General features: G+C 35.5%; 1 protein-coding gene across 3 annotated transcripts in view; it reads right to left on the reverse strand.

Annotated features, from left to right (window-relative positions):
- The window catches only part of PSD3 (pleckstrin and Sec7 domain containing 3), a 311,983-nt gene that overhangs the window by 180,885 nt on the left and 106,738 nt on the right, over positions 1 to 24,360 (reverse strand). For all 3 annotated transcript variants that reach the window (XM_045535247.1, XM_045535244.1, XM_045535245.1), the window contains 4 exons: positions 21,449 to 21,643; positions 21,248 to 21,328; positions 18,635 to 18,747; positions 16,046 to 16,104 (listed from right to left, as the gene is read on the reverse strand). In XM_045535247.1, the coding sequence (XP_045391203.1) occupies positions 16,046 to 16,104; positions 18,635 to 18,747; positions 21,248 to 21,328; positions 21,449 to 21,643 (448 nt within the window). The remainder of the gene's footprint in view (positions 1 to 16,045; positions 16,105 to 18,634; positions 18,748 to 21,247; positions 21,329 to 21,448; positions 21,644 to 24,360) is intronic.

The raw sequence follows: 24,360 nt of genomic DNA on the forward strand, positions 1-24,360 counted from the left end.
AAACAAACCTGACCATCACTCTGAAGTCTCTATATCTTCCAAAGCTGCTCACTATATATAGAAAGAACCTTGAACAGACAAGAACACAGGCAACCAAAGCCTCTGTCCAAAATATGTACAGTAAAGTGAGAGACCCACAGAGAATTATCTCCCAGCATATTCTTCCAAACTAATTTAAGGATAATAAAGTTTAGCCAAAGGAAACCACATTAATGAACAAAATGTAATTGGAAAATCTAAACTACAAAAAAAGATATGCTAGGAAAACTAATAAAATTACTATCACAGAGAATCATCTCCTATTCCAGCTGAATCAACTAGTAAAAGCTGCTAGTTGTAAAGGATTCTGAGGTTCAAGATGGACACCAAGATAAATCTGTCACAAGTGTAGGGGGGGTAGAACACAGCAAGTGGCAGAGGTATGGCATCTTTGGCAAAATGTGGTCCAAGTGAAAACAAAGCATACCAGCATATTAACATACCTGTACACGATATTCTTACAAATAAACGAATGCTTTTCAAGGCCATCTTATTCATTCTTCAAAGACTAAGAGTAGGTAGAATAGTATTGAAATGAGAAAGCATACTCCTGGAGATAAAGACTTAAAGGATGCAGTTATGGATGGATTAAAGGGAATACGTGTACAGAATCTGAACTTCAAAAGCACAGATCTGCCTGAGAACGTAGCTTTGCATGTTTCAGGATTAATCACCTTTCACCTCCCTTTATAGCTGCCCTTCTCCTGTTTTACAAAATGAAGTAATTTATCCTACCCACGCTATGCAAATATTTACAGTGAAAGTAAAAAAAAATTTTTCTTAAAAAACTTGCCTTTTCCATCAGCAAAGAGGGCACAGCAGATTTCATATGAAAGACTGAAGAAATGGTTTGACAGTGAGAACTGGCCTTGCCAACTAACTCATCTGATGTTTCCCATAAATTAAATCACTTATATCTGAAGTTCCAAAGTTTTGATAAAAATTATTTAAAGCACAGAAACTTTAATGAAAGATACCGTTTTGCAGAAGTATATTGAACAAGACAATTCTATTTTCCCAATCCTTTTCAAGTGTATCAGGTCAAACAAGGCACTTCAAGGTAAAAAGTAACAAGTATAATCAATAGTCATTACGAAATGACTTAGAAAGGCTTTTCTGGATATGATCCAAGGATTTCAGAAGATGAATGAAAAATCACTAAGTAATAAATTCTTTTCCAAGTCAGGTAGTTTCCAATTCTTTGCTTTTAACAATATTAAAGGAAGACCTAATTTAATTATTAGATAATCACCAAAAATATTTTTGTTATGTGATCTGGAAAATTCAAATACTTATAACATTATCTGTTTTTTAATTATTTGTTATTAATCAACATCTATGTAAAAGCAGACTAAAATATAAGTAGGAAAAGAAATGAAATAAAATCTCTTAAAAATTAGTGTTTGTTATATAATGATGCAAAAGTGCCAACTCATTATAATGTTTTCAAAATATCAACTTTATTGAAATATGATTTCATATAACATTCACCCTTTGGAATTAGATACTTCAGTAATTTATAGTACACTGACAAAATTGTGCAGCCATCACTACTACCTAAACTCAGAATATTCTTATCACCCCCAAAAGAAATCCCAAACCCACCAGCAGTCACTTTCCTAAATCTCGCCTGCCATCCTCAATACGGATCACCTGGCAACCACTGTTCTATATTTATATGGATTTGCCTACTAAGGATGGTTCATATATAAATGGAATCATATAAAATGTGACCTTTTATGGATGGCTTCTTTTATTTAACAATGTGTTCAAGATTCATCCGCATTGTTGCATGAATCAATATTTAATGTCTTTCTATTGCTAAATAACATTCCATTGTATGGATATACCAAATTTTGTTTATCCATTCATAAACTGATGAATGCAGACTTTTCCCACTTTCTGGGTATTATGAATAATGCTGCTATAAATATATACGTGTAAGTTTTGGTGTGGACTTGTTTTCATTTCTTCTGGGTATATATTAATACTTAGGAGTGCGATTACTGGGTCCTATGGTAACTGGGTCTATTCACTTGAGGAACTGCCAGACTAATGCTCTGAACTGTCTGTATCATTTTACATTCCAACTAGCAGTGTATGAGGGTTCCAATTTCTCTACAATCTCACAGACACCAAGTATCTGTCCTTTTTTATTTTAGCCATTGTTATAGATATGAACTTGTAACCTGTGGTTTCGATTTCCATATATCTAATGATTAATGATGCTCAGCATCCTTTCACGTGTTTATTAGCCATTTATGTATCTTCTTCAGAGGAATGCCTATTTAAAACCTATTCCCCTTTCTTATTGGGATATTTGTATTTTTACTGTTGAGTAGTAAGACTTTATTCTAGATATAAGTTACTTATCAGATGTGCATTTTATAAACATTTTCTTCCTATCTGTGGGTGTCTTTTCACTTTTCTTTCACTTTTTTGATGGTGTCCTTTGAAACACAAAATATTTTAATTAGATGAAATCCAACTTATCTATTTTCTCGTTACTTGTGCATTTTGTGTCATATCTAATAAATCATTGCTTAACTCAGTATCACAAAGATTTACTCCTATGTTTTCTAAGCATTTTGCAGTGTTAGTTCTTACATTTAGATATTTCATACATAACAGATTCATTTTTGTATATGGTAGGAAGCAGAAATTCATCTTTATCCTTTTATATGTAGATAATCAGTTATTACAGCACCATTTATTCCCCCCACCAAATTGTCCTGGAACCCTTTCTGAAAATCAACTGACCATAAATGTAAGGGTTTATTTTTAGATACTTGATTCCATTGCATTGATCCAGATGTCGAGCTTTCTACCAGTGTAACACACTCTTGATCATTGCAGCTTCGTTGTGAGTTTACCATCTTAACAATTTTAAGCATACAGTTCAGTAGTGTTTCACATGAGTATATTAACATTGTTCTGAAACAGACCTCTGAAACTGTTTTATCTTGGAAAACTCAAACACTATGCGCATTAAACAACAACTCCTTCTGCCCCCACTGTCTCAGACCCTTGTAATCACCATTCTATTTTCTGTTTATGTGAATTTAACATTACTTAGCCTCAAAAATGGAATCACGTAGTGTTTTTGTTTTTGTGACTAGATTATTTAACTTAGCATAATGTCCTAAAGGTTCTTCCTTGTAGCATGTCACAGGATTTCCTTCTTTTTTAAAGCTGAATGGTATTCTATTGTATGTATAGACCACATTTTGTTTATCCATAAATCTGTAGATAAACATTTGGTCTGCTTCCACATTTTGGCTATTGTGAAAAGTGCTACACTATGAACATATTCTCGAATATCAATTGAGAATCCTGCTTTCAATTTTTTGCTATATACCTAGAAAGAGGATTGGTGGATCATATGGCAGTTCTATTTTTAATTTTTTTTTTGACGCTCCATACTATTTTATATAGTGGTTACACCACTTTAAAATCTGTCCAATTTGTCCAAATCCTCGCCAATGCTATTTTCTATTTTCTCGATAGGAGCCATCTTAATGGGTGTGAGGTTGTATCTGATTGCAGTTTTTATTTGCATTTCTGATTAGAATGTTGAACATGCTTTTATATGGTCATAACCATTTGTATGCCATCTTTAGATAAATATCTACTCAAGTACTTTGCCCCTTTTTTAATTGAGGTATTTAATGTTTAGATGTGGAGATGCAGAAGTTCTTTATGCAGACTGGATATGAACCTCTTATGGATACACGATTTGGAAATATCTTCTCCCATTCTATAGGTTGCCTGTTCACTCTTGTGTGTCTTGAGGCACAAAGTTTTTAAGTTTGACATAGTCCCATTTTTGCTTTTGGGATCATATCCAAGAGCACTGCCAAAGTACAGTGTCATGAAGCTTTTGGCCTCTGTTTTTTTCCTAAGAATTGTATAGTTTTAGGTATTTAATCCATTCTGAGATAATTTTTATAAACTGTATAAGGGTCCAACTTCTCTCTTTTGCATAAATATATTCAGTTTTCCCAGTACCATTTGTTAAAGAGTCTGTCTTCTCCCCATTGAATGGTCTTAGTGCCCTTCTTGAGATCATTTGATCATTCTGAGCATTATTCAAAGTGTGATATTGCTGTCGTCAAACTATTACTGTTGAATTGTCTATTTCTACTTTCAGTTCTCTCAGTTGTTCATTCATGTATTTCATGGCTGTCTCGTTATGTGCTCTGAGGGGGAAAAAAAACAAATAGCTTTTCCCTACTCTCCCATACCACTCAAGCTCAATACTTCACCTCTAGTCACCGAAATATGTGAAGATTTCTCCCCACAACCAATTCTCCAGCAGACATCAGTTGGGTGTCTTGTATGTCAGTTCAATTGTGACTCTACGTACCTGCTGATACTGTGAGATCCATCACATAAAGGGCTCAGTCCCACAAGACTGACCCCCACTTCAAACGTCAATCACAAGTAGTAGTAGATTGTCCTCTATACTTTTGACGGATGGTTATAAATGGGGGTTCCTACCATCTCCTATCAGAGTTTGATTAACCTGCTAGGATGGCTCATGGAACTCAGGGAAACACGTTTATCTATTATAAGGGATATTACAAAGAATACAGATAAACAACCAGATGAAGAGATACATAGGGTGAGATATGGTAGGATCCTGAGCACAGGCTCTTCGGGTCCCTGTGAAGCTGAGATGCTCACTCGTCCCGGCACGTGGATGTATTCGCCAACCTGGAAGCTCTTCAAACCCTGTTCTTTTGGGTTCTTATAAAGGCTTCATTGCATAGGCATGATTGATTAAATCATTAGTCTTTGGTAGCAACTCTTAAGCCCATCTCCCCTCTCTGGAGGTGGGAAGTAGGGAGAAGCTGAGAATTCCAACCCTCTAATCACACGGTTGGTTCCCCTGACAACCAGCCTCCATTCTGAGGTCATCTAGGAGGTCACAAAGAGTTACCTTATTAGAATAAAAGATCCCATTACCCCAGAATTTCCAAAAGATTTAGGAGCTTCTGACACCGAGCTCCTATCACTCAAGAAATTTAAAAAGGTCTTAGCTCTATGTCAGAAACTAGGGTCAAAGACCAAATATTAGAACTCAAGATCCTTCTAGTGTCCTTATCTACAGGAGTTTTAGAAGGTCTATGTCAGGAACCAGGGGCAGAGAGCAAATAGTTATTTTATCACAATATAACAATTCTTCTCAATATAGGCACCTGTAACATCTTCTTGGTAGATTTATGCTTTTATCATCAAAAAATGTTCTTTGTCTCTAGAATGAAAGTCTTAGGTAGATCTTCTGGATAACTTGTCTCAGATTCTGTATCAGCACTTGCTGCTTTACTTTGTATTTTTATGTAATGAAGATAATCTTTCCTTAAACCTCAAGAACCAACTTCTGCTAGCTTCAAATTTTTCTTCTGCAGCTTCCTCACCTCTCTCAGCCATCATAGAATTGAAGCGGCTTAGGGCCGGTCCTCCTTTGGATTAGGCTTTAAGAGAATGTGATGGCTCGTTTGATCTTCTATCCAGACCACTAAAACTTGCTCCATGATCAGCAATAAGGCTGTTTCTCTTTTTCATCATTCATGTGTTCACTGCAGTAGCACTTTTAATTTCCTTAAAAACTTTACCTTTGTACTCACAAGTAGGCTGTTTGGGACAACAGGCCTAGCTTTTGGCCTATGTTGGCTTTTGACAAGCCTTCCCCACTAAGCTTGTCATTTCTAGCTTTTGATTTAAAGTCAGATGCGTGACTCTTCCTTTCACTTGAAAACTTAGAGACCATTGTAGGGTTGTTAAATGGCCTAATTTCAATATTGTTTTGTCTCAGGGAATGAGAAGGAGGAGACAGAGACGGGAATGGCTGGTCAGTGTAGTAGTCAGAACACACACATTTATCGATTAAGTTTGTTGTCTTTTATGGGTGCAGTTTGTGGTGCCCCAAAATAATTATAACAGTAACATCAAAGATCACTGATCACAGATCACCGTAACAGATGTAACAATGAAAAACTTTGAACTATTGCAAGAATTACCAAAATGTCACCATGTCCTGTTGGAAAAATGGCACCAATAAACTTTCTCAATAGAGTTGCCACAAACTTTCAATTTGCTTTAAAAAAAAAATTCCAAAAAACCAAAAAAAAAGAAAAAAAATCACTATCTGCAAAGTGTAACGAAGCAAAGCACAATAAAATGAGGCATGCCTATACTTAAACTTATGATAAAAAATTTAGATGATAATTTTAAACTGGAAGAGAAGACATTAATTTTTAAAAATTCTCTTGGGAGATTCATGAACAAGATGTTTAAAGACTACTTAGTCAAAAATGCTTTTTCAGGATACCATGAATTTCTCCTGTAAGGTGTAAATAAAACTATCATCATTTAACAAAAATTGTCATATTTTATAACATTAAAACAATGATAAAAATCTGTGGACTTATTTTGGCTTATGAAATCATACTTCATCCTTGATTCAGATTTAATTGCTTATTTTGGCCTTCTGTATACTTTCAACAGTGACCATACTATTACCTATACTGATACAAAAATACCAATTTGACTCATATAGGCTTTGAAACAACAATTGGGAAAATAGCAATTAGGTGGGGAAAATGGATATGTAAATTCAGACCAACAAAAGCCAATTCAAATACTTTTAGTCCTACATAGTATTAGTATAATTAGCCAATATACTGTGCCCTAGTTTGCCTTACCAGTGCAGGGAACAATCATAACCAAGATACAGCTTTCTACGTGTCAAAGATGGCCAATAACTTCTTGAATACCTGATTAGCTGAAGTTGTTTTTAATCTGTCATTTAGTGTTCTCCCGACTCATTGGTAGTTCTTCTAGCTAAAATTCAAGAGCAAAAGATGAAGGGTGAGGTCAGTCCCTTTCGCTTCCTACTGGCATATGTATTTAAAGACCTCCCTTCAGTCACAGGCTTTTTACAGCATTTTAACAGGAAGTAAAAGTAAAATGAAATGAAGTCTTTATTATCAAGAAACATCTGTTATGATGCCTTGATTTTCTTTCTCTGTGTCACACACCAAGCTGTATCAATTACTTTGAAATACTATTCAAGCAAACACTGTCCACTGAATAAAGCTAACTCCAATCACTGATTTTATATCTTAAGGATTCATAGGTATTACAGAGAAACTTATACATTGTCATGGTTCTATTCATTTTCTTCCCAAATTGAATCACAACTTTGAATAAAAGTAGGCCTGCTCTGAAACAAATGTTAGCCAGTTGCATGCCAAGAAAGTGCTTTCATAGTACTTTCTCATATTCTAAATACTTCCCATTAAGTCAATAAAGCACAGAGATTTGAAAAGGCCTCCCGATGCATTGAGAGGCACAGAAATAGTCCCTTGAAATCAATGCAACATTTCCAACCAAAACTCAGATGCTACTGAATATGAATCTCTGGATCATTATTTTTAAATGCAGGAGGCATTTTAATCAAACTTAAAAAGATAACAAAATGGAAAATCCACAAAAAATAAGAATTCCATTTGAAACTCCAAAATACCAGACAGGCCCAATCCTTAAATATTTAGCTAATTAACGTGTCACCCTTAATGTAAGAAAATATCAAAAATTCAAATCATCCTATTTTAAGGGTTCATATCCCCCCCAAATTTAAGGCTATTCTCTGCATTGACAATATTGCCATTTTCAACTATATTGTCTTACAATAAAAAGAACTGTTTTCTCCAATTGTTTTCTTTTAAACATACATTTAATGCCATTTAGAGGGAAATTCTTTGATGGATCCATCATTTCTAAAAAACTTGACCTGGATATGTTTTTAACACATTCCCATGTAGAATTTTAAGATATTATCTCAACCTTACCCTACACATCTATGTTTGGGCGAGGGAGTGTCCAAATTAGAGAAGATTTCAAGCACTAAGGGCGAGAGTCTAAAATAGAAAAAAATCTGTAAATTTCTGTAAAAAGCCATATATGAATATTTTTGGCTTTGTGGTCCATATATTCTGTTACAACTATTTAATGCGGTCATTGTAGCCTGAATATGTAAACAACTGGGTACAGCTATGTTTCAATAAATCTTTATTTACAAAAACAGGTCCTAGCTGAATTTTGCCTATGGGCCATAATTTATCTACCCCGGTCTAAAAGAAAAGTGGAAGAAAGTTGGTATTGAGGGACATCAAGAGTGGGCAAGCCAATAGACTAGACATCCTGATGTATTTTATTCCTTAATTTCAAGTTTTTCTTTTGTTAAAGTTAAGCCATTTTTCCCCTACCCTAATACAGAACAAACTCTCAACTTTTCTGGAAATAATGAGACCAAAGGGGGAAGAGTTAAGACATAGAATTCCATTCTTAGTGGGGGCAGCTAGAAATCATACAAGTCTCAGTTCAAAACTAGTATATGTGTGATCAGATCTTTGTTCTGAGCATGCCTTCTGTGACAATAGAGAGAATGTAACCTTCTAAAAAGATCCAACCAACACCTACCTTAAACTCAGTCTTGCGGGGGGGAGGACTGTTAATAGGGCGAGCTGTCTCAATTAGGTACTTGCTAGGAAAGCAGACCACAGCATACACTCTGACCTAGAGGTTGAAAAATTAGGCATAATGACCCTAAAATTCTTCATTTTTGGTAGTGTAGGGTCTGGAAGCTTTGTGGAAAACATGCTTTTGGAGAAACAAAGCTCTCCCCATCCACTGGCAAAATCTGGCTTCATAAATCCTGGGATATTAAAACACAGCAGGCACACCCCTCCCACATGACAATTCCACCTCCTCCGGCATGTTACAATAAATGGTGAAAAAGCATACTACTGATGTGGTAATTACTTAGGTGATGGAGCTCTGCTAAAGCTCATGTTTCGCCTTTATTTTGTATGCTTCTCTACCAAGTAAGTTTGATGATATGCTGCCCTCAGGTGTCTATTTCTCTTTATCTGTAAAGAGTGGACACAGCAAGATCCTCTGTAAATTTTCAAACCAGGAAACTATAGCTGTGATATTAAATGTTCTCTTTCACAAACCCCAATCCTATAGCTCATTTAAATGTCAAGAGTTCAACCTTCATAGATACCTAAAGTGTTACTGGGATTTGTCCCACCTCTCAAGTAATACATTGCCATTGAAAAATGAACCGGAAGTGATAAAAAAAAATATGAAACTGAAAATAGCATCTTAGCACAGTGCTTCTCAAAGTGTGGTTCAGAGATCTTGTTCCAGATGTCCATGAGGTCAAATCTATTTTTATAATACTAAAAAAATTAACTTTTCACTCTCATTCTCTCACAAACATACAGCAGAATTTTCTAGATGTTACATAACTTGTGATATATTGCAACTAACACAGTAACTGCCATGTGAGTTGCATTTAACACACTAGTTTTGACCCCAGGGCCTTGTGAAGCATATGTAACTCACACGTCTCTTTACCTTGGGAGCTGCATGGTACACAGGCAACTCATGCTGCCATGCCATGGCATACACGTTACCTGATGGGCGGCCCCCAGGCAAAACCCTGCAGTTGGTTTGTGAAAATCTTACTTGTTGATGCTCTTATTGTTACAATTGCATATAACTCAGGCACAGAAAATAAAAAATAACAAAACTTTTATTAAGTTAGAAAGGATCATTTTGTTTTCGAAGTTTTTATTCTATTTTCATAATAAAACACTGTGGCCCCAAGGAAAAAAAAATTTCTAGTGTGGCAGTCCATGTGCTAAATGCAAAAGCAGATATCAGAGTCTAGCCATCTTCTACCAAGCCAAATATTAAAGAGACTTGCAAAAATTTTAATTGCTATTCTTTTCACTACATTTTTCACTTAGGAAAGCATAATTATTGTTCATAAAAGTATGTTATTCACTTATTGGGTTTTAACTGACCTAATAAATATTAAAAGTTTATATTTTAGTTTCCAATGTAATATTAATATACATAAACAAAAGAGTTTTGGGTCCACCAAAATTTTAAGAGTATAAAGACATCTTTAGACCAAAAAGTTTGAGAAGCAGTAAAATATAGATTCTACCAGTATTTCATAGAAAATATTTCCTCTAAAATTTAAGAAGACAAACACATTGAACTTATCATCAAATTACTAACACTAACTTTTAACTTATTTGTCATAGGACACATATTAAATTAAGTCATGGGATTAGAAGAGTCAGAGGCTCCAATCACTGTCATCCTCACTCTTTTTCCCTTCACAAGCCATTTGCAGGAAGTAAGGAAGAACAAAACTGATTTACAGTTTAACCTCCTTTCTCTTAACACCTTTTCCTAACGAACTGTGCAGATGTGAAAAGCTCACAATGGTAAGAAAAAGGAAAAAGTATATAGTGACTGAATAACGTATGAATTAGATAATCTGAGGTCCCTAAATAATGAGTGCCATTGACACACTGATAAAAGCCACTCTGAGGTATTTTCCATATATGAACCTGTTCTAAAGAAAGCAGAACTACTCCAAAAAATGGGGGGGAGGAGCAGGGAATGGAAGAATAGAAAAAGGAAAGAAGGCTTCCATTTTGAGAGGTCATAGAATCCAACAAAATCGATCAAAGCATGATTAAACTTTGACATACTTAAAGATTCCTATTAAAATCTAGATGGTCACCAATATGATAGTGAATTACATCCTAAAGATATTTTAAAATTAAAAACTTTCAGATCATGACATTTTCCTATGAAAACACTGCCACAGCTGACGATTAGGTTCTCAGGCCACCCCCCACACGCTCCTTTCTGGTGACAGAAATATTGAGGGAGAAAATGAATTACACGCCCCACCAGAACCCTCAGCAACTCTGAGCTCTAGGCCTGATGCTTCTGTGAACTTTCAGGACCACCGAGAAGCTCTAAGGGCCAAGAGCCTGGTGGAGGATCACTGTGGGCAGGGAGCTCCAGGTCAGGTGAAAAGAAAGACATGGCACCAAGCGGGTGGAGATGAGGACTCCCAGGGAGGAGGCACTGCTGCTTTGATAGAAATTAAGACCATCACTGGACTGTACAACAGGATAAAGCTGAGGGAGAAAAAGGAAGGCATAGGATGGGTTTCATGGCAGAGGGCATTGAGTATACAGGGCAGCAGACAGGAAGGAGGTATGTATGCAAGTGGAAGACAGCAATACAGGAGGATGGGAGGGCAGCATACAAAATGCACTTAAGGCAGCTGCCAATTACAAATACGGTAACTACAGATACAGAGACTTCTTGAGGATATTAACTACATATGGTTCATCAATCTCTTGGAGCTTTGTGGCATATAAAATAGCACAATATGAAGAATTAAAAGCATTTCCTTTCTTTGGTAACAATTTTTGTAATAATCAGTTTCCACTAGTGACAATAAACCAAGTATTCACCCACCATTTAAAACTGTAGGTTTCTATGGAGCAAATCCAAGAATTCAGTTTACAGATTAGAAAAGAAATAATTCCTATGACCTAACTCAAACTCAGCTCCATGTAGCTCTTAAACATTATTCTGCTACAAAACCTATATATTCTTTCTTCTCCCTACCAGTTTGGTGTACTAGCCATGGTTTTACCCCTTATCGAAAGAACCCAAGACTAAAAACATGAGAGGTAAGAGCCTGCCCCATACATTAAACTCAGACCACACAGGATGATGCGAAACCCTCAGTATATCCCAAAGACAAAATACTGTGCAAGAGGCCCAGCCTGAGGCAGAAAGAGCCACCTCTCCAGAAAAGCCACACCCCAGCCTCTTATACCCACTGCACGTGGTGGGCCGACTCCTACCAATACTGGAGATCACAGGGGGACACTGGATAAAACTGCTACTAAAAATCTCAAGCTACAATGTTAAATGGTAGATTTTGTCAACAAATCTTGATTAAAAATAAAGCCCTGGCTATTGTCTCTGACCATGGCCTGACCTTAGCCAGCCACTCACTGGCTTGTGTCTCTCTTGTAAATTTCCAGTTGTGAGAAACTGGCCACCTATGCTCCCACCTATCTCATTCCTCAAAGCAATCCAATGCTACGTCTAAACTTCTGCCACCTCTGAATGCCAGCCCTGGTGACAAGTGTCACCCTTGCTTCCTGTCTTCAGCCTGGGCGATAATCCTGCCAGGATGTCTGGATCCTAACTATGATCCAAGTCCAAGAGAGCTCACTAGTTGTAGAACATATTTGAAGATTAGTCCAGAAAGGGAGTAAGTATGAATTATTCTAGCCTGTCAAACCCATTTATTCATACCACTTCCAATAAAATGCAAGGTTTACACAAAGAAAGATTTAATTCTATCCTTATTGATTTTTCAAGCAATATTCAATACCAGATAAACTCTGGGGTTTCATAAAATTTATCTGGATATACAAAAGTTTAATTTGCATATATTTTGTAGATGAAGAAGCATTTTATTTTATTTTATTTTTTATTTTTTATTTTTTTTGAGACAGAGTGTCACTTTGTTGCCCGGGCTAGAGTGAGTGCCGTGGCATCAGCCTAGCTCACAGCAACCTCAGACTCCTGGGCTTAAGCGATCCTACTGCCTCAGCCTCCCTAGTAGCTGGGACTACAGGCATGAGCCACCATGCCCGGCTAATTTTTTTGTATATATATTTTTAGTTGGCCAGATAATTTCTTTCTATTTTTAGTAGAGACGGGGTCTCACTCTTGCTCAGGCTGGTCTCGAACTCCTGACCTCGAGCGATCCACCCGCCTCGGCCTCCCAGAGCTAGGATTACAGGCGTGAGCCACCGCGCCCGGCCTAAGAAGCATGTTAAAAATAAAAGATTACTTAGCAATTTAGCCACATGACCAAAATTATAAAATATTTATTTCATCTAAAATAAATAACTTATGGACAAGTAAAAGCAAGTCAATGCTACTGCTAAGATAATGATACATCATTCACGTTTTTTTAAAAGCAGGTACTGCTTGGGGATTAATGAATTTCTCTTTCCAAATATTGTGTACCCTTCAGATTTTTTTCCCAGCCTAATTCATGAGATGTAACTATAATCCAAAGTGAAATTAAAGCACCTCCGAGTGTTCTCCACCACAGCACCTCAGCTACCTGCTCCCACATCTCCAGCTGAATCTGACCAAAGAGGTCAACTCAGCCAACACTACCAAGAGGAGATTTGGCTCCATGAACATGTCTCATTCACTTCTGATCCTTACCCAAATGGCACATAACTTGGAACAGAGCAGACATGCTATATATAAGTGTTTGCTGTATGAGAAAAGACATTAGAAAAACAAAGATAGATAGGCATTCCAACATGTCACACTGAGCTTTGTTAGAAGTATTTATTAGTATACATTCCATCACTTTATTAGTAAGGAAATTAGCAGGCCAAACCGAGGCCCATACCAACGCATTTTCAGTGCATCATTCCTCAGAGTAAAGGAAAGATTCTCCAAGAACAGCCAAAAAAAGTTAATCTCCCAAGTTAGCCCTCCCCTACTGAAAGCATGAGGGCAAGCTGGTCTCAACACTTCTTAGAAGGAGCATGCTGTTATTCTCCTATCATGACACAATGGTAAGGAAGAAAAGGAAAATAGTTTATTAGTTTACTCTCCAAGAGGATTATTCAGGCATCGGACCAAGTAACAGGTGTTGATAGCCTAGGTATTAAGGAGAAGGTGAAAAGGGGCAGACAGTAGAAATAATTCACTTTACTTTCTGAATGATTCAACCTCATGCTAATAAGTCAAACAGACACTAAAACAACAACAAAAAAAACCAATCAGGCAGTCATGATGCAAGAGAAGCTACATCCAGAATTATGGATCAAAACTTACCACCTAGAAGGAAAATTTATTTTGAAAATGAATCCAGAGGAGGAAGATAAGAGAAACATATTTTTATATGGTTAGTTCTTATGATAGCTACTATACATTCAATAGACATGTAAGAGCATGTATTGTAAATAAGGATAAAGAACTAATGTAGAAAACCTAAATAACAGACAATCCTAAGTATATAGCACACATTTTTTTACACAAATCTGAAAACAGGAGCAAAACCATGATCCTAAAGGTGACATAGAGATTTCTCCTATTGTTTACATTTTTCTCCCTATTACATCAGTAATTTTGCTATTATAACCAATTGTTAATTATCTATGATTGGCACAACTCAAGATAATATTAAAATGTTCATTTATATAAACTGGTGTTTCCATCCCAGTTGCCACAAAGCAGCACGGCGCTTCATCTAATCTCTTTACAGTCCCTCAAAAGTTGTCTAAAGACAGGGCGACAGCAAATGGTCTGTCTAGATCTGTGGTTCTGAACCTATGGGCTACACACACACTAGGGTGGCCACAGCTTGCCTGGACATCAAGCATGTGGAGATATCTGAATAAGAAAATAATCCTCACACCTTTATTTGCTGCTATATTTCAAATTATTGTGATTAACAAAATACATGTTTATTTGAGAGTATTTTAAAGCTATATTATCTTTTTAAAAAGCAATTGAGGATTTAATAGAGATAAACTCCCCAAAATCTGACAACCTCTACAGCAGTTCTGTGAGATGCTCAACCTTTAAATAGGAATCCTCCTCGATTCTTCCCCCCCACCCCATTACACATTTTCCACATTCAACAGATGCTAAATGCACACAGCTCATGTGTTCACGGGACCCTCAAGATATCTGACGTGAAGATATCTTCACGCTGGGAATCGCTGGTTTGGATCAACGTTATATGTGCACAAGCACAATCACAATTACCTCCTTTGGCCAGAAAGTTAAGAAATTGGGGATTGGGAGGTAAAGGAGGAGGCAGAGTACACAAAACAGGGAGAAAAAAAAGCAGTGAAAACTTGCTTGACCGGTAACCGCAAAAGAGAGGTCCGGACAACTCATAGATTGGTTATTCCCTTAAACTGGATGAACGTTAGATTCTGACACTCATTTCAAGCCTCACACTGTAGGAATCACAGTACATTTCCACATGATATAACACAGCCCAAGAATGCTCCCTGAAGTATCTATATCCTGAGTCTGTATAATCTGTGAACACATGCTGTATATGGCTACCAGCCACTAAGTTATTCTGAATCCACCTCTTATAAATTGCTAAAGGAACTTCCTAGTTTAGTATTTTGAGATACATAAAGACAATGTTAAGGTTACGGGTCTATCACTGTTATCTCCCCCTTCACTTTGCTGATGATGGGAGACTTTGTCCCCCAGTCCTCTTACTATCACCACTCTAATTTAATGGTCCCACATGGCTCCATCTTGCCTTCTGTAAAGGGAAACACTATAGTTTCAAAAAGAGAATTATGTGACTAGTAGAACAGCTACCTAAGTATTAGTTCTTTTAATGTAATTTTTAAAATTGTGAGATGAATTTTATTGTAGCAAATCAAGGATGATATACTTTGAGATAATTTTTGTTCTAAGTACAGATTGATCCATATTTAACTAAAATATTCTCGTTTTCTCTAATATGAAGAGTTCAAGTAAATGCCAAAATTCCACATCTGTGAAAGGTGAAAGTTCCTTGATAATTATAAGAAGTTCATTTTCTATTTTAAATAGAAGATAAGTAGGTTATTCTGATATTGCAACTAGTAAAAGAAGGGGAACTGAGAAGTGTAGAAAAGGCTGAGTTCTTAGGCTTACTACTGTACTTAGTGATAACAAAATTGACATTTTCAGAACTTATACTCTCTTTTCATCATTATATTGCCAACTATAATACCTATCAAAAACCAAAATGAAAACAAGTAAAAGCTCTGTATGCCATCTAGTGGAGAGAGAAGGTACAGAACCCACCTATTACTGCAAAAACAACTCCAGGTACCTAAATGACATTTAAAATTATGCTCTGTGTTAACATGTAAAATAAAAAAGTTATTTTTTTCAAGGATTTATGTTTATCTGCCTGCCATGGGAACCAGGCAGAGAATGAGGAAAAGGGAGGCAGAGAATAAACATATATGGACACAAAAGCAAAGATTAATCAGCCCACGATGCTGTAGATTTCTGTAAGACAGCTTCACAAGCCGACACTTACATGGCCGTGTAGATCGGTGTTAAGGAGCATTATTGCACAGGTAAGGCAATGGACTTCATCTAAAGAGAGAGATAAGAACAGAAAAGCATTGATTACTATTTACTGTTGGATTGCCCCTTAGTATCATTAAAACAGCACACATTAAGGACCTATGAAAACACAGATACTGACTTAGGCACAACCAATCATATTTGTTTAGGGGACAGAAAATGGCCAAGAATAAATTATAGAAAGAACCTCAGTGCACAGAGTTGGACCCTACTGTTAATAAAGTAAATTGTTCCTACTTCTCTGGAAGACAATTTGACAGTACATATGTACGGTGCCCTGTGACACAACAGATCTACTTCTCGGGCTTATACTAACTAAGGCAACAAGTAAGGGTCTATACAAAGCACAAGTATATTACACAGAAATATTGTTTACAATGGGAGATAAGTAAACATGACCCTCCAGAAACAATTCTGTTATGTCAAAGTCATTAAAAATGTTGTCCACATATTCATGTTGAAATGGAAAGATATCTCACAATAAATTATATGAAACATATACAGTATAATTCTATTTAAATGTAAATACATCTAGAAGAATAAGCACCATATTAAAAGAGATTATAGGTAGTGAGATTATAATTTTTATCTTTTTATTTATATTTTCTCAATTTTCTATAACGGAATATGAAAATGGAAACAAATTAACATGGTAACTTTTTTACTTTCTGGAAGGAAAGTGAATTGAGAAAGAAGTGAAAGTTAAAGAAAACCAAGATTTAAGTTTACCACTGTTTATTGTTTGGGTATAGGCAGTAATCCTTCTCTTTCTTGCCACTGTTTTTTTTTATTTTCTTTTAGAGATGGGGTCTCACTATGTTGCCCAGGCTGTAGTGCGGTGGCTGGCCATTCACAGGTATGATCACAGCAAATTACAGCCTTGCAGTGTTAGGCTCAACTGATCCTCCTGCCTCAGCCTCCCAAATAGCTGTGACTACAGGCGTGTACCAGTGTGCCTGGTTTTCTTGCCATTCTTTAAAGGCAAGATTTAGGTTGAATGGTTTTGTTTAAGAACTATGGACTAGACCACAGTAAAATACTGAAATATTCTGTGAAGATTAAAAAATTAAATAATTGGGGAAAAAAAAAAGTTGCCCAAGCCAGAAGGATCGTTTCACACTTAAATGGCAACATCACTCTTCCTTCCTTTATACAGGAAAAGAAAAAGCATGAAGAGTTGTTTCTTATTTCCAAGCATTACAGTTAGTTGTTCTCCTTATCCTTTCCCTACTAGTTCTCAATACAAGTACAATAGACTTAGATGCAGTAAAAATTTTATCAAGTTTATGCTAAATGCATAGAAATGCTTAATTACTAAATTCATAAATTAAAGACAGCCTATTTTTAAAAGTATAAGTTTTTTAGTATGGTAGGTGATTTCTGTTATCAGTCTCTAAGTAAATGCTACTAAATGCCTAAAAATATATTCTAGTTCCATTTTATTATCACATTATCTACATACATTTAAGACACATTCCTGATAAGTATTTGTAAAACTCAGCAGCCAACTCTCAAATATGCTTATCAACAGCCAATTCATTATTTTTCCCAGAAATGTCAACATATTTTTAGATCTGAAGGAGGTTCTGATAAAAACAACCCTCTTCTGTCTTTTTCGTTCTCCAGTCAATACTAAAGGTGATAGAGATAGTGAATAACTGGTCCAAATAGCACCAGTTTACAGATAGGAATGTGACCTTAATAATCAGATGATGAACTGACTGCAGCTACAGCCTGGGGGACAGAGGGAGGGCAGGTGCAAACACCTTAGTCAATGCCAAGTACACTTGCCCCAGTTAATTGGCAATAACGAAGCTAAGAGATAAATACTATTTCTTATACACCTGGTCACAGTGATTTATTTGAGTTTGAAAGTTTATGCAAGATTTTCTAACTGCAACTGAGTGTGCTTGACTTCAAACTCTGAAAACTTGGTTTTATTGCAGGACTTGGAATGGAGAAAAGACCTCTTCTTCACAAGGCAGGCCAACGATTAAGTAGTTTACGATTAAATCGTTTACTACGTAAAAATGGTACAATAAACACAGACTCATAGTTCATTAAAATCATAGATGAAAGTCAGTGGTCAGTGTTATTACCAAACAAAAGCACCAGAGACATTTCCAAAACTAATCACAAAAATAAACAAGTGGCAAAGCACAAACGATTTAAAGAAAGTATGGTCACACTATTGAATTGGAAAACAGCGTAAAAATAATTGAGAGTAAAGAATATCGTGCTGTTAATTAAATATTATGCTTTTAAAGAGTAGTTAATGGCATGAGAAAATGCCCACAGTGAAATAAAAAGGATAGTAGGAAATAAAACTCTTTAATGATTCCAATGTGACATTAAATATTATATAAATAGACTAGAAGGAAGTCAAAGTGTTCACAGTTATATTTAGGTAATTAGAGATACTTAAATGATTTTTTTTCTATGCAACTTTCTGTATTTTCCACAATAAAATGCAACTTTCATAATAAGGAAAATAACCATTGTTATAAAAAAGAAATTCAAGAATTTACATTCAGATTACCTTGTGAAGCAATGGTATCTGGGTTGCAATGAAAATATCTATTGGAGAAGTGTATTAAAACTCTCTCTCGTTCTTGAGTTTCTCCCACAAGAGAAAATGCTTTAAAGAAATACCTAAAAAAGAATTAAGGAGAAAAAAGTGAAATTTTAGAAAATTTTAACCACACTGTTTATGTTTGACAGTTAAAGTTGATTTATATAGACATGAGATTAATTATACAAAGATATTATACAGTTCTCTCTTTAAAACAAAATCACTTCCTAGATGGTCATTCGATATAAATATATATTTGTATTTAAATTGTACAAAATGTCAATAGAGAAGACGACAGGTTGGTAACAGGGGTGTGAATACATCAAGAAAGCCTAGGAAAGGTAGGTAATTACCCATTAAGTGTCAAGTAGCCAACTTTAAAAGGTCAATTAAAAAAACAAAGAACACTTAAGACTCAATGCATAATCATACAGGCCATGTTAATTTTAAAACTCTACACACATCAGCATTCTTTTGTTGTTTTGTTACATGTTTGTAACCTCCAGTAACCCACTGTCAAAATTACAATTACAATGTCATGTGCACAGCACATTTCTGGTAATTTTGTCTTATCACAGTTTATTATTAATTTGTTATATGAAGAGGAAACTGGGAGATAAAACTCTAGCTTATTCCTTAAATTATGGAATAATTTATGTATAAAACTTTTTAAAATAGGAAATATGCCTAGAACCACTAATGAAACCAGCCAATAAGAGTACATTTTACTATAGATTAATCCAGATGACCCTCACTTGACAACATAGATGCGTTTTCCTAAATATGAGAGGGGAAGCAAAAACATGATTTAAAATATACTAAGAAATCTTACCATACATACAATAAACCTTATTTCTATGAAAATTTTGGCTTCATCCTTATTATAGATATATAGTTTGTTAACCTAAATTATACTGATTAAACTTTAATCTTCCATAACTTTAAGAAACCACATCAGAATGCAAAGCAAAAATGTAGATCTTTGCTCCACTCTTACCTGTTTTCATTAGAAAACTTATGAGTACCCTTGATGCATGGAAAGAGCCACAGAATAAATCACTGTAGTACACTCTAATTCAGACATTGCCAGTGTACCTCCCCAGCCTGAGTTTCCTAATTTGTAAAATTAAAGGGTCATGCTAGATGATCTCAGAATTCTTCCAAGTGTCGGCATTTTATAAATAGTTTGTAAGATTAAATGCTGACTGGGTTTTATCTTCAGCTGCTCTTAGAAATTTGCAATACAATATTAAAAGGATCAATGTGTTTTAAACACATCTTCATTTGAAAAGGTCAGCAAAAAGTAGATATTGCTGGGAAACAATTTTACAGATATTTTCCACTGATTATGTTATATTCATTTTCATTCCACTCAAGAGTTAATTCCAAAGTATCATCTTAAAAGGCAATTTGGCTATAAGCAAATGCTTAGGAAAAAAATTCTGTAATTCAACACCTGTAAACGTTTTTTTTTTTTTTTTTTTAAACTGACCATTCAAAAACCAAACTCCCTACGCCAAAGAGATGAAAGCAGGGTCTCAAAAAGATATTTGTACACCCACGTTCATAGCAGCATTATTCACAATAACTAAAACATGGAAGCAACCCAAGTGTCCATAGATGGATGAATGGATAAGCAAATGGTGGCATACCACTAATGGAGTATTATTCAGCATTAAAAATGAAGATAGTTCTGCAATATGCTACAACATGGATGAACCTTGAGGGCATTATGCCAAGTGAAATAAGCCAGTCACAAAAAGACGAATACTATGAGATTCCATTTATATGTGGTACTTGGAGCAGTAATCATTCAAATGAAAAGCAGGATGGTGGTTGCCAGGTTGGGGTAAAGGGGGAAAGTGGGGAAGCTAGAATTACCGTTTTACAAGATGAAAACAGTTATGGAGATGGATGGTGGTGATGGTTGCACAACATTATGAATGTATTTAATACCACTGTACACTTAAAAATGGCTAAGATGGTAAATTATGTTATTCGTATTTTACCACAATAAAAAAAATTGAAAAACAGAAAAACTCCCACAGATTCCATTTTGTTCTCCAGATTTGCTTTGCCACCATTCTTCACTATGCCATCTGGACTTGGGCTCACCATTAGATGCAGAATATCAGTTCCTGTGCGATTTCATAAAAACAGTATGTTTTTCTTACTCTCTGCTATGTTTAATATCTATAATACAATCTGAGCTAAGTTCATCAAGTACACGTTGGGCATCCCAAATCCAAAAATCTGAATTTCAAAATGCTCCAAAATCTGAAAGTTTTTGAGTGCCAATATGACGCTCAAAGGAAATGCTTATTGGAGCATTTCAGATTTCACATTTTTACATTGGGGATGCTGTCTGGTCAACTGGATGAGTATAATGCAAATATTCCAAAATTTGAAAAAAATCCCAAACCCAAAACAGTTCTAGTCCCAAGCATTTCAGGTAAGGAATACTCAACTTATAACTCAGGGTTTAAAAAAATGAAATCATATTCTAGCTATAGCACCTTACATTCTCTGCTAAGAATCATTTGGAGGTAACGAAAAATAGAAGTAATGTTTAAATCATACCTGAGAGACTGATCCAATGTCATTCCTGTAAAATCAAAAAACTTCAGATATTCTTCTGCAACTAGTTTGCTAAATTCATTGCTATAAACAAGAAGAAAGAATAGACTTGGTTATTGGAATGGAAGCTATTAATATAAACACAAACACACCCACACAAAATAGGATAAAACTCAAACAACACAGCTTTGGGTCAGAACGTACTTCTTGCCTAGGTGTTTTGCAACATCCGATCTTTTGAATCTGTCCAGTTGATAAAGGCGTTTGGCCAACCTTTTGGCTGCTTCCACGTTGCTGCTGGTACCATTACTGAGATTTTCTGAGGTCTCCTTTTCCACAATTTCAGTGCTCCCCATTTCAGAATGAGCCTCCAGCCGAGCTGTTTTCACCCCAGCATTGCTGTGAGAGTCGATAAAGGAGGAAAACAAAACAATAGAAAAGATTTTTCTTGGATGGCACAAAAGGAAATATTAAATCTGATGAAATTATCATGACGTTGTATAACCAACTAAATGAAAACTATTTTAAACGAGATCATTTTATACTTAAATATTTATAAAAGTATTTTCAGCTAGTAAATTTCAAAGGACTCAAGAAATAATTGCCTAAACCCTATACAACTGGTTCGCAAACATTTTGGTCTCAGACCTTTATAGTCTTAAAATTATTGAGGACTTCAAAGAGCCTTTGTTTATGTAGGCTATATCTCTTGATGTTTATTCATATTAGATATTAAAACAAAAAATTTAAATATTTATAAATTCATTTAATAAATCCATATCATAATATAAATACTACATTTTTATTAAGTATAACTATATTTTCCCAAACAAAATTTAGCAAAACAAGTGACAGTGTTTTCCATTTTTTTTACAAATTTCTTTAATGGCTGACTTAATAGAAGACAGCTGGATTCTCAGCCACTCCTATATTCAATATTGTTGTGGTTGGAGTATATTAAGAATATCTGGCCTCACACAGATATTTAACTAAAAAAATGAGGAATATTTTAATATCCTTTCCAGATAATTATACATATTCTTTTTTAATATGACACCAAAATAAGACAAGTGGTAGTCTTTTTCCAAAATAAGACAAGTGGTGGTCTTTAAAAATTAGTTGCAACATAGAATCTAAACTCACGTCAATGAACTTTTTGTATTCTTACATTAAAATCTGTCTTATACTTTGAACGGATCTTTTACTCATGCATGATTTTGTAACATTACACATTGGTCATCTGCAAAATATTTGTTGACACATTTCATTATACAATAAAAGAAAACACATTCATTAATGTTACTAACCAGTATCTTCAGAAAAGTCTAAGTACCGGGAAGCTGTCAAACATTTGGTGGCAGATGTAAGTTTTTCAAAATTCTAATTTTTGATCATAAACCTGAACTTTAATCATTGGCTATAAATATTGTTGGTTTTTCCCTAAAGCAATAGGCTTACAATATTCATTCTTGAAAAAGCGTATGCCGAGAACCATAGTTTGTCAGTTATTCTTGCAAGGAAAAATGACTTTCCACGGAAAAAGTGACTAGCTTATCGCCCCAACTCAAATGACATGTACGTGCTTTTCCTGGAATTAGCCATCAGGTGCTTTATTCCCATTTCATCACATATGAAATTAAAGACATGAACTGAAGTGTAGACAGGTAATAAAATTAATCTGCACTGGCTTCACCAAGGACACTTTTAGGTGAAACTGGCCTTGTTTTTACTTTGAGTGCATGGCAGTTGAGAATGCAATGACGGCGAGATCAGCTTGGTGCCACTGCCTGGATTTCTGCTAAGATCCCTTCTATTGCTTTGGTATTATACAGAATTGACATGGAGAAAAAGGAAAATAATGTTGTAGTAATTAGTATAAAGTAACTTCGACCTCAGCACACCTACTGAAGGAAGGAAGTCTCACAGGCATCAAACTATAGCCTGTGGCCAGCTCTAGAGCATCACCTCACGCATTTATCCCACTAAAACCAATGAGGAGACATTCATTTCCAAATCTTCATTTTAACTTGGCAACAAAATACTGTCCTTAAATGCCTTTCCAATACACTCTTCCATCCATAGACTCTGAACTAGGGGTATTCAAAATTTTTCCAACATGAACCAAATAGTAAATATTTTAGGCTTTCAGGCCACACAAGGTCTGTGTCACACATGCTGCTTTGTTGTTGTTTTGTTACAACCTTGGAAATCATAAAAGCCATTCCAGGCCAGGCTGAACTAGGCCTATGTACGGAGTTCACATCCCTTGCTCTATTGCAAAATTCTTTAACATGGCCTGCATTGTAAGTAACCATTTATTATTTAAACTAGGACTCTCTGAAGAGCGACAGTGATGACAAAATCATTAAAGATGTAATAGTTACAAAATAAAAAAAACTATTAACAATAAAAAATAATGATGCTAATGGGTACATAATTTCTTTTCGGGGTGATGAAAACATCCTTAAGATAGTGGTGAGGGCTAAGCAACTCTGAATATGCTAAAACCACTTTTATACTTTAAAAAGGTAAATGTTACAACTCAATTGGTAAGATAGTGGTGAGGGCTAAGCAACTCTGAATATGCTAAAATCACTTAATTTTATACTTTAAAAAGGTAAATGTTATAACTCAAATTGTTGTATTTTAAAAAATCTGAACCTAAAAAGTGTTATAAACTTACACCATGCAATACATGATAAAAACCACTGTAGCAAGAATGAATACATTTTTAAGCAGAACTGTTCAGCCTCTATCTTGTCATTTATTCTACCTCAAAATTTTCCATTTCCCACTGACCTACCAAGGAAGTGGTGGCCTGGCAGCTTCACTGTCACTCAGCATGCAGCTGGGGCCACTGTACAACCAACTGGTAAAACAAGTAGCTGCAGAGCCTCATCCTTCCCTGACTGGCCCCAGACTTGAAGGAATTAACTGTCCCTAGCAACTCCTCTCTAAGCCAAGCACACTTTACCAGCAAGTACCCCCAAACTGCCCTAGAAAGGGAGCTAAAAGAGTAGGGAAAAGAGAAACAGGTTATCCTAGATTATCTCTTAGATTCAACTATGTCAAAACGTCAACTCACACATTCCCAGATGAGACCATGGGAGAAACCT

Source organism: Lemur catta, chromosome 22 (genome assembly GCF_020740605.2).
Source record: "Lemur catta isolate mLemCat1 chromosome 22, mLemCat1.pri, whole genome shotgun sequence".
NCBI classification, from domain to species: domain Eukaryota; kingdom Metazoa; phylum Chordata; class Mammalia; order Primates; family Lemuridae; genus Lemur; species Lemur catta.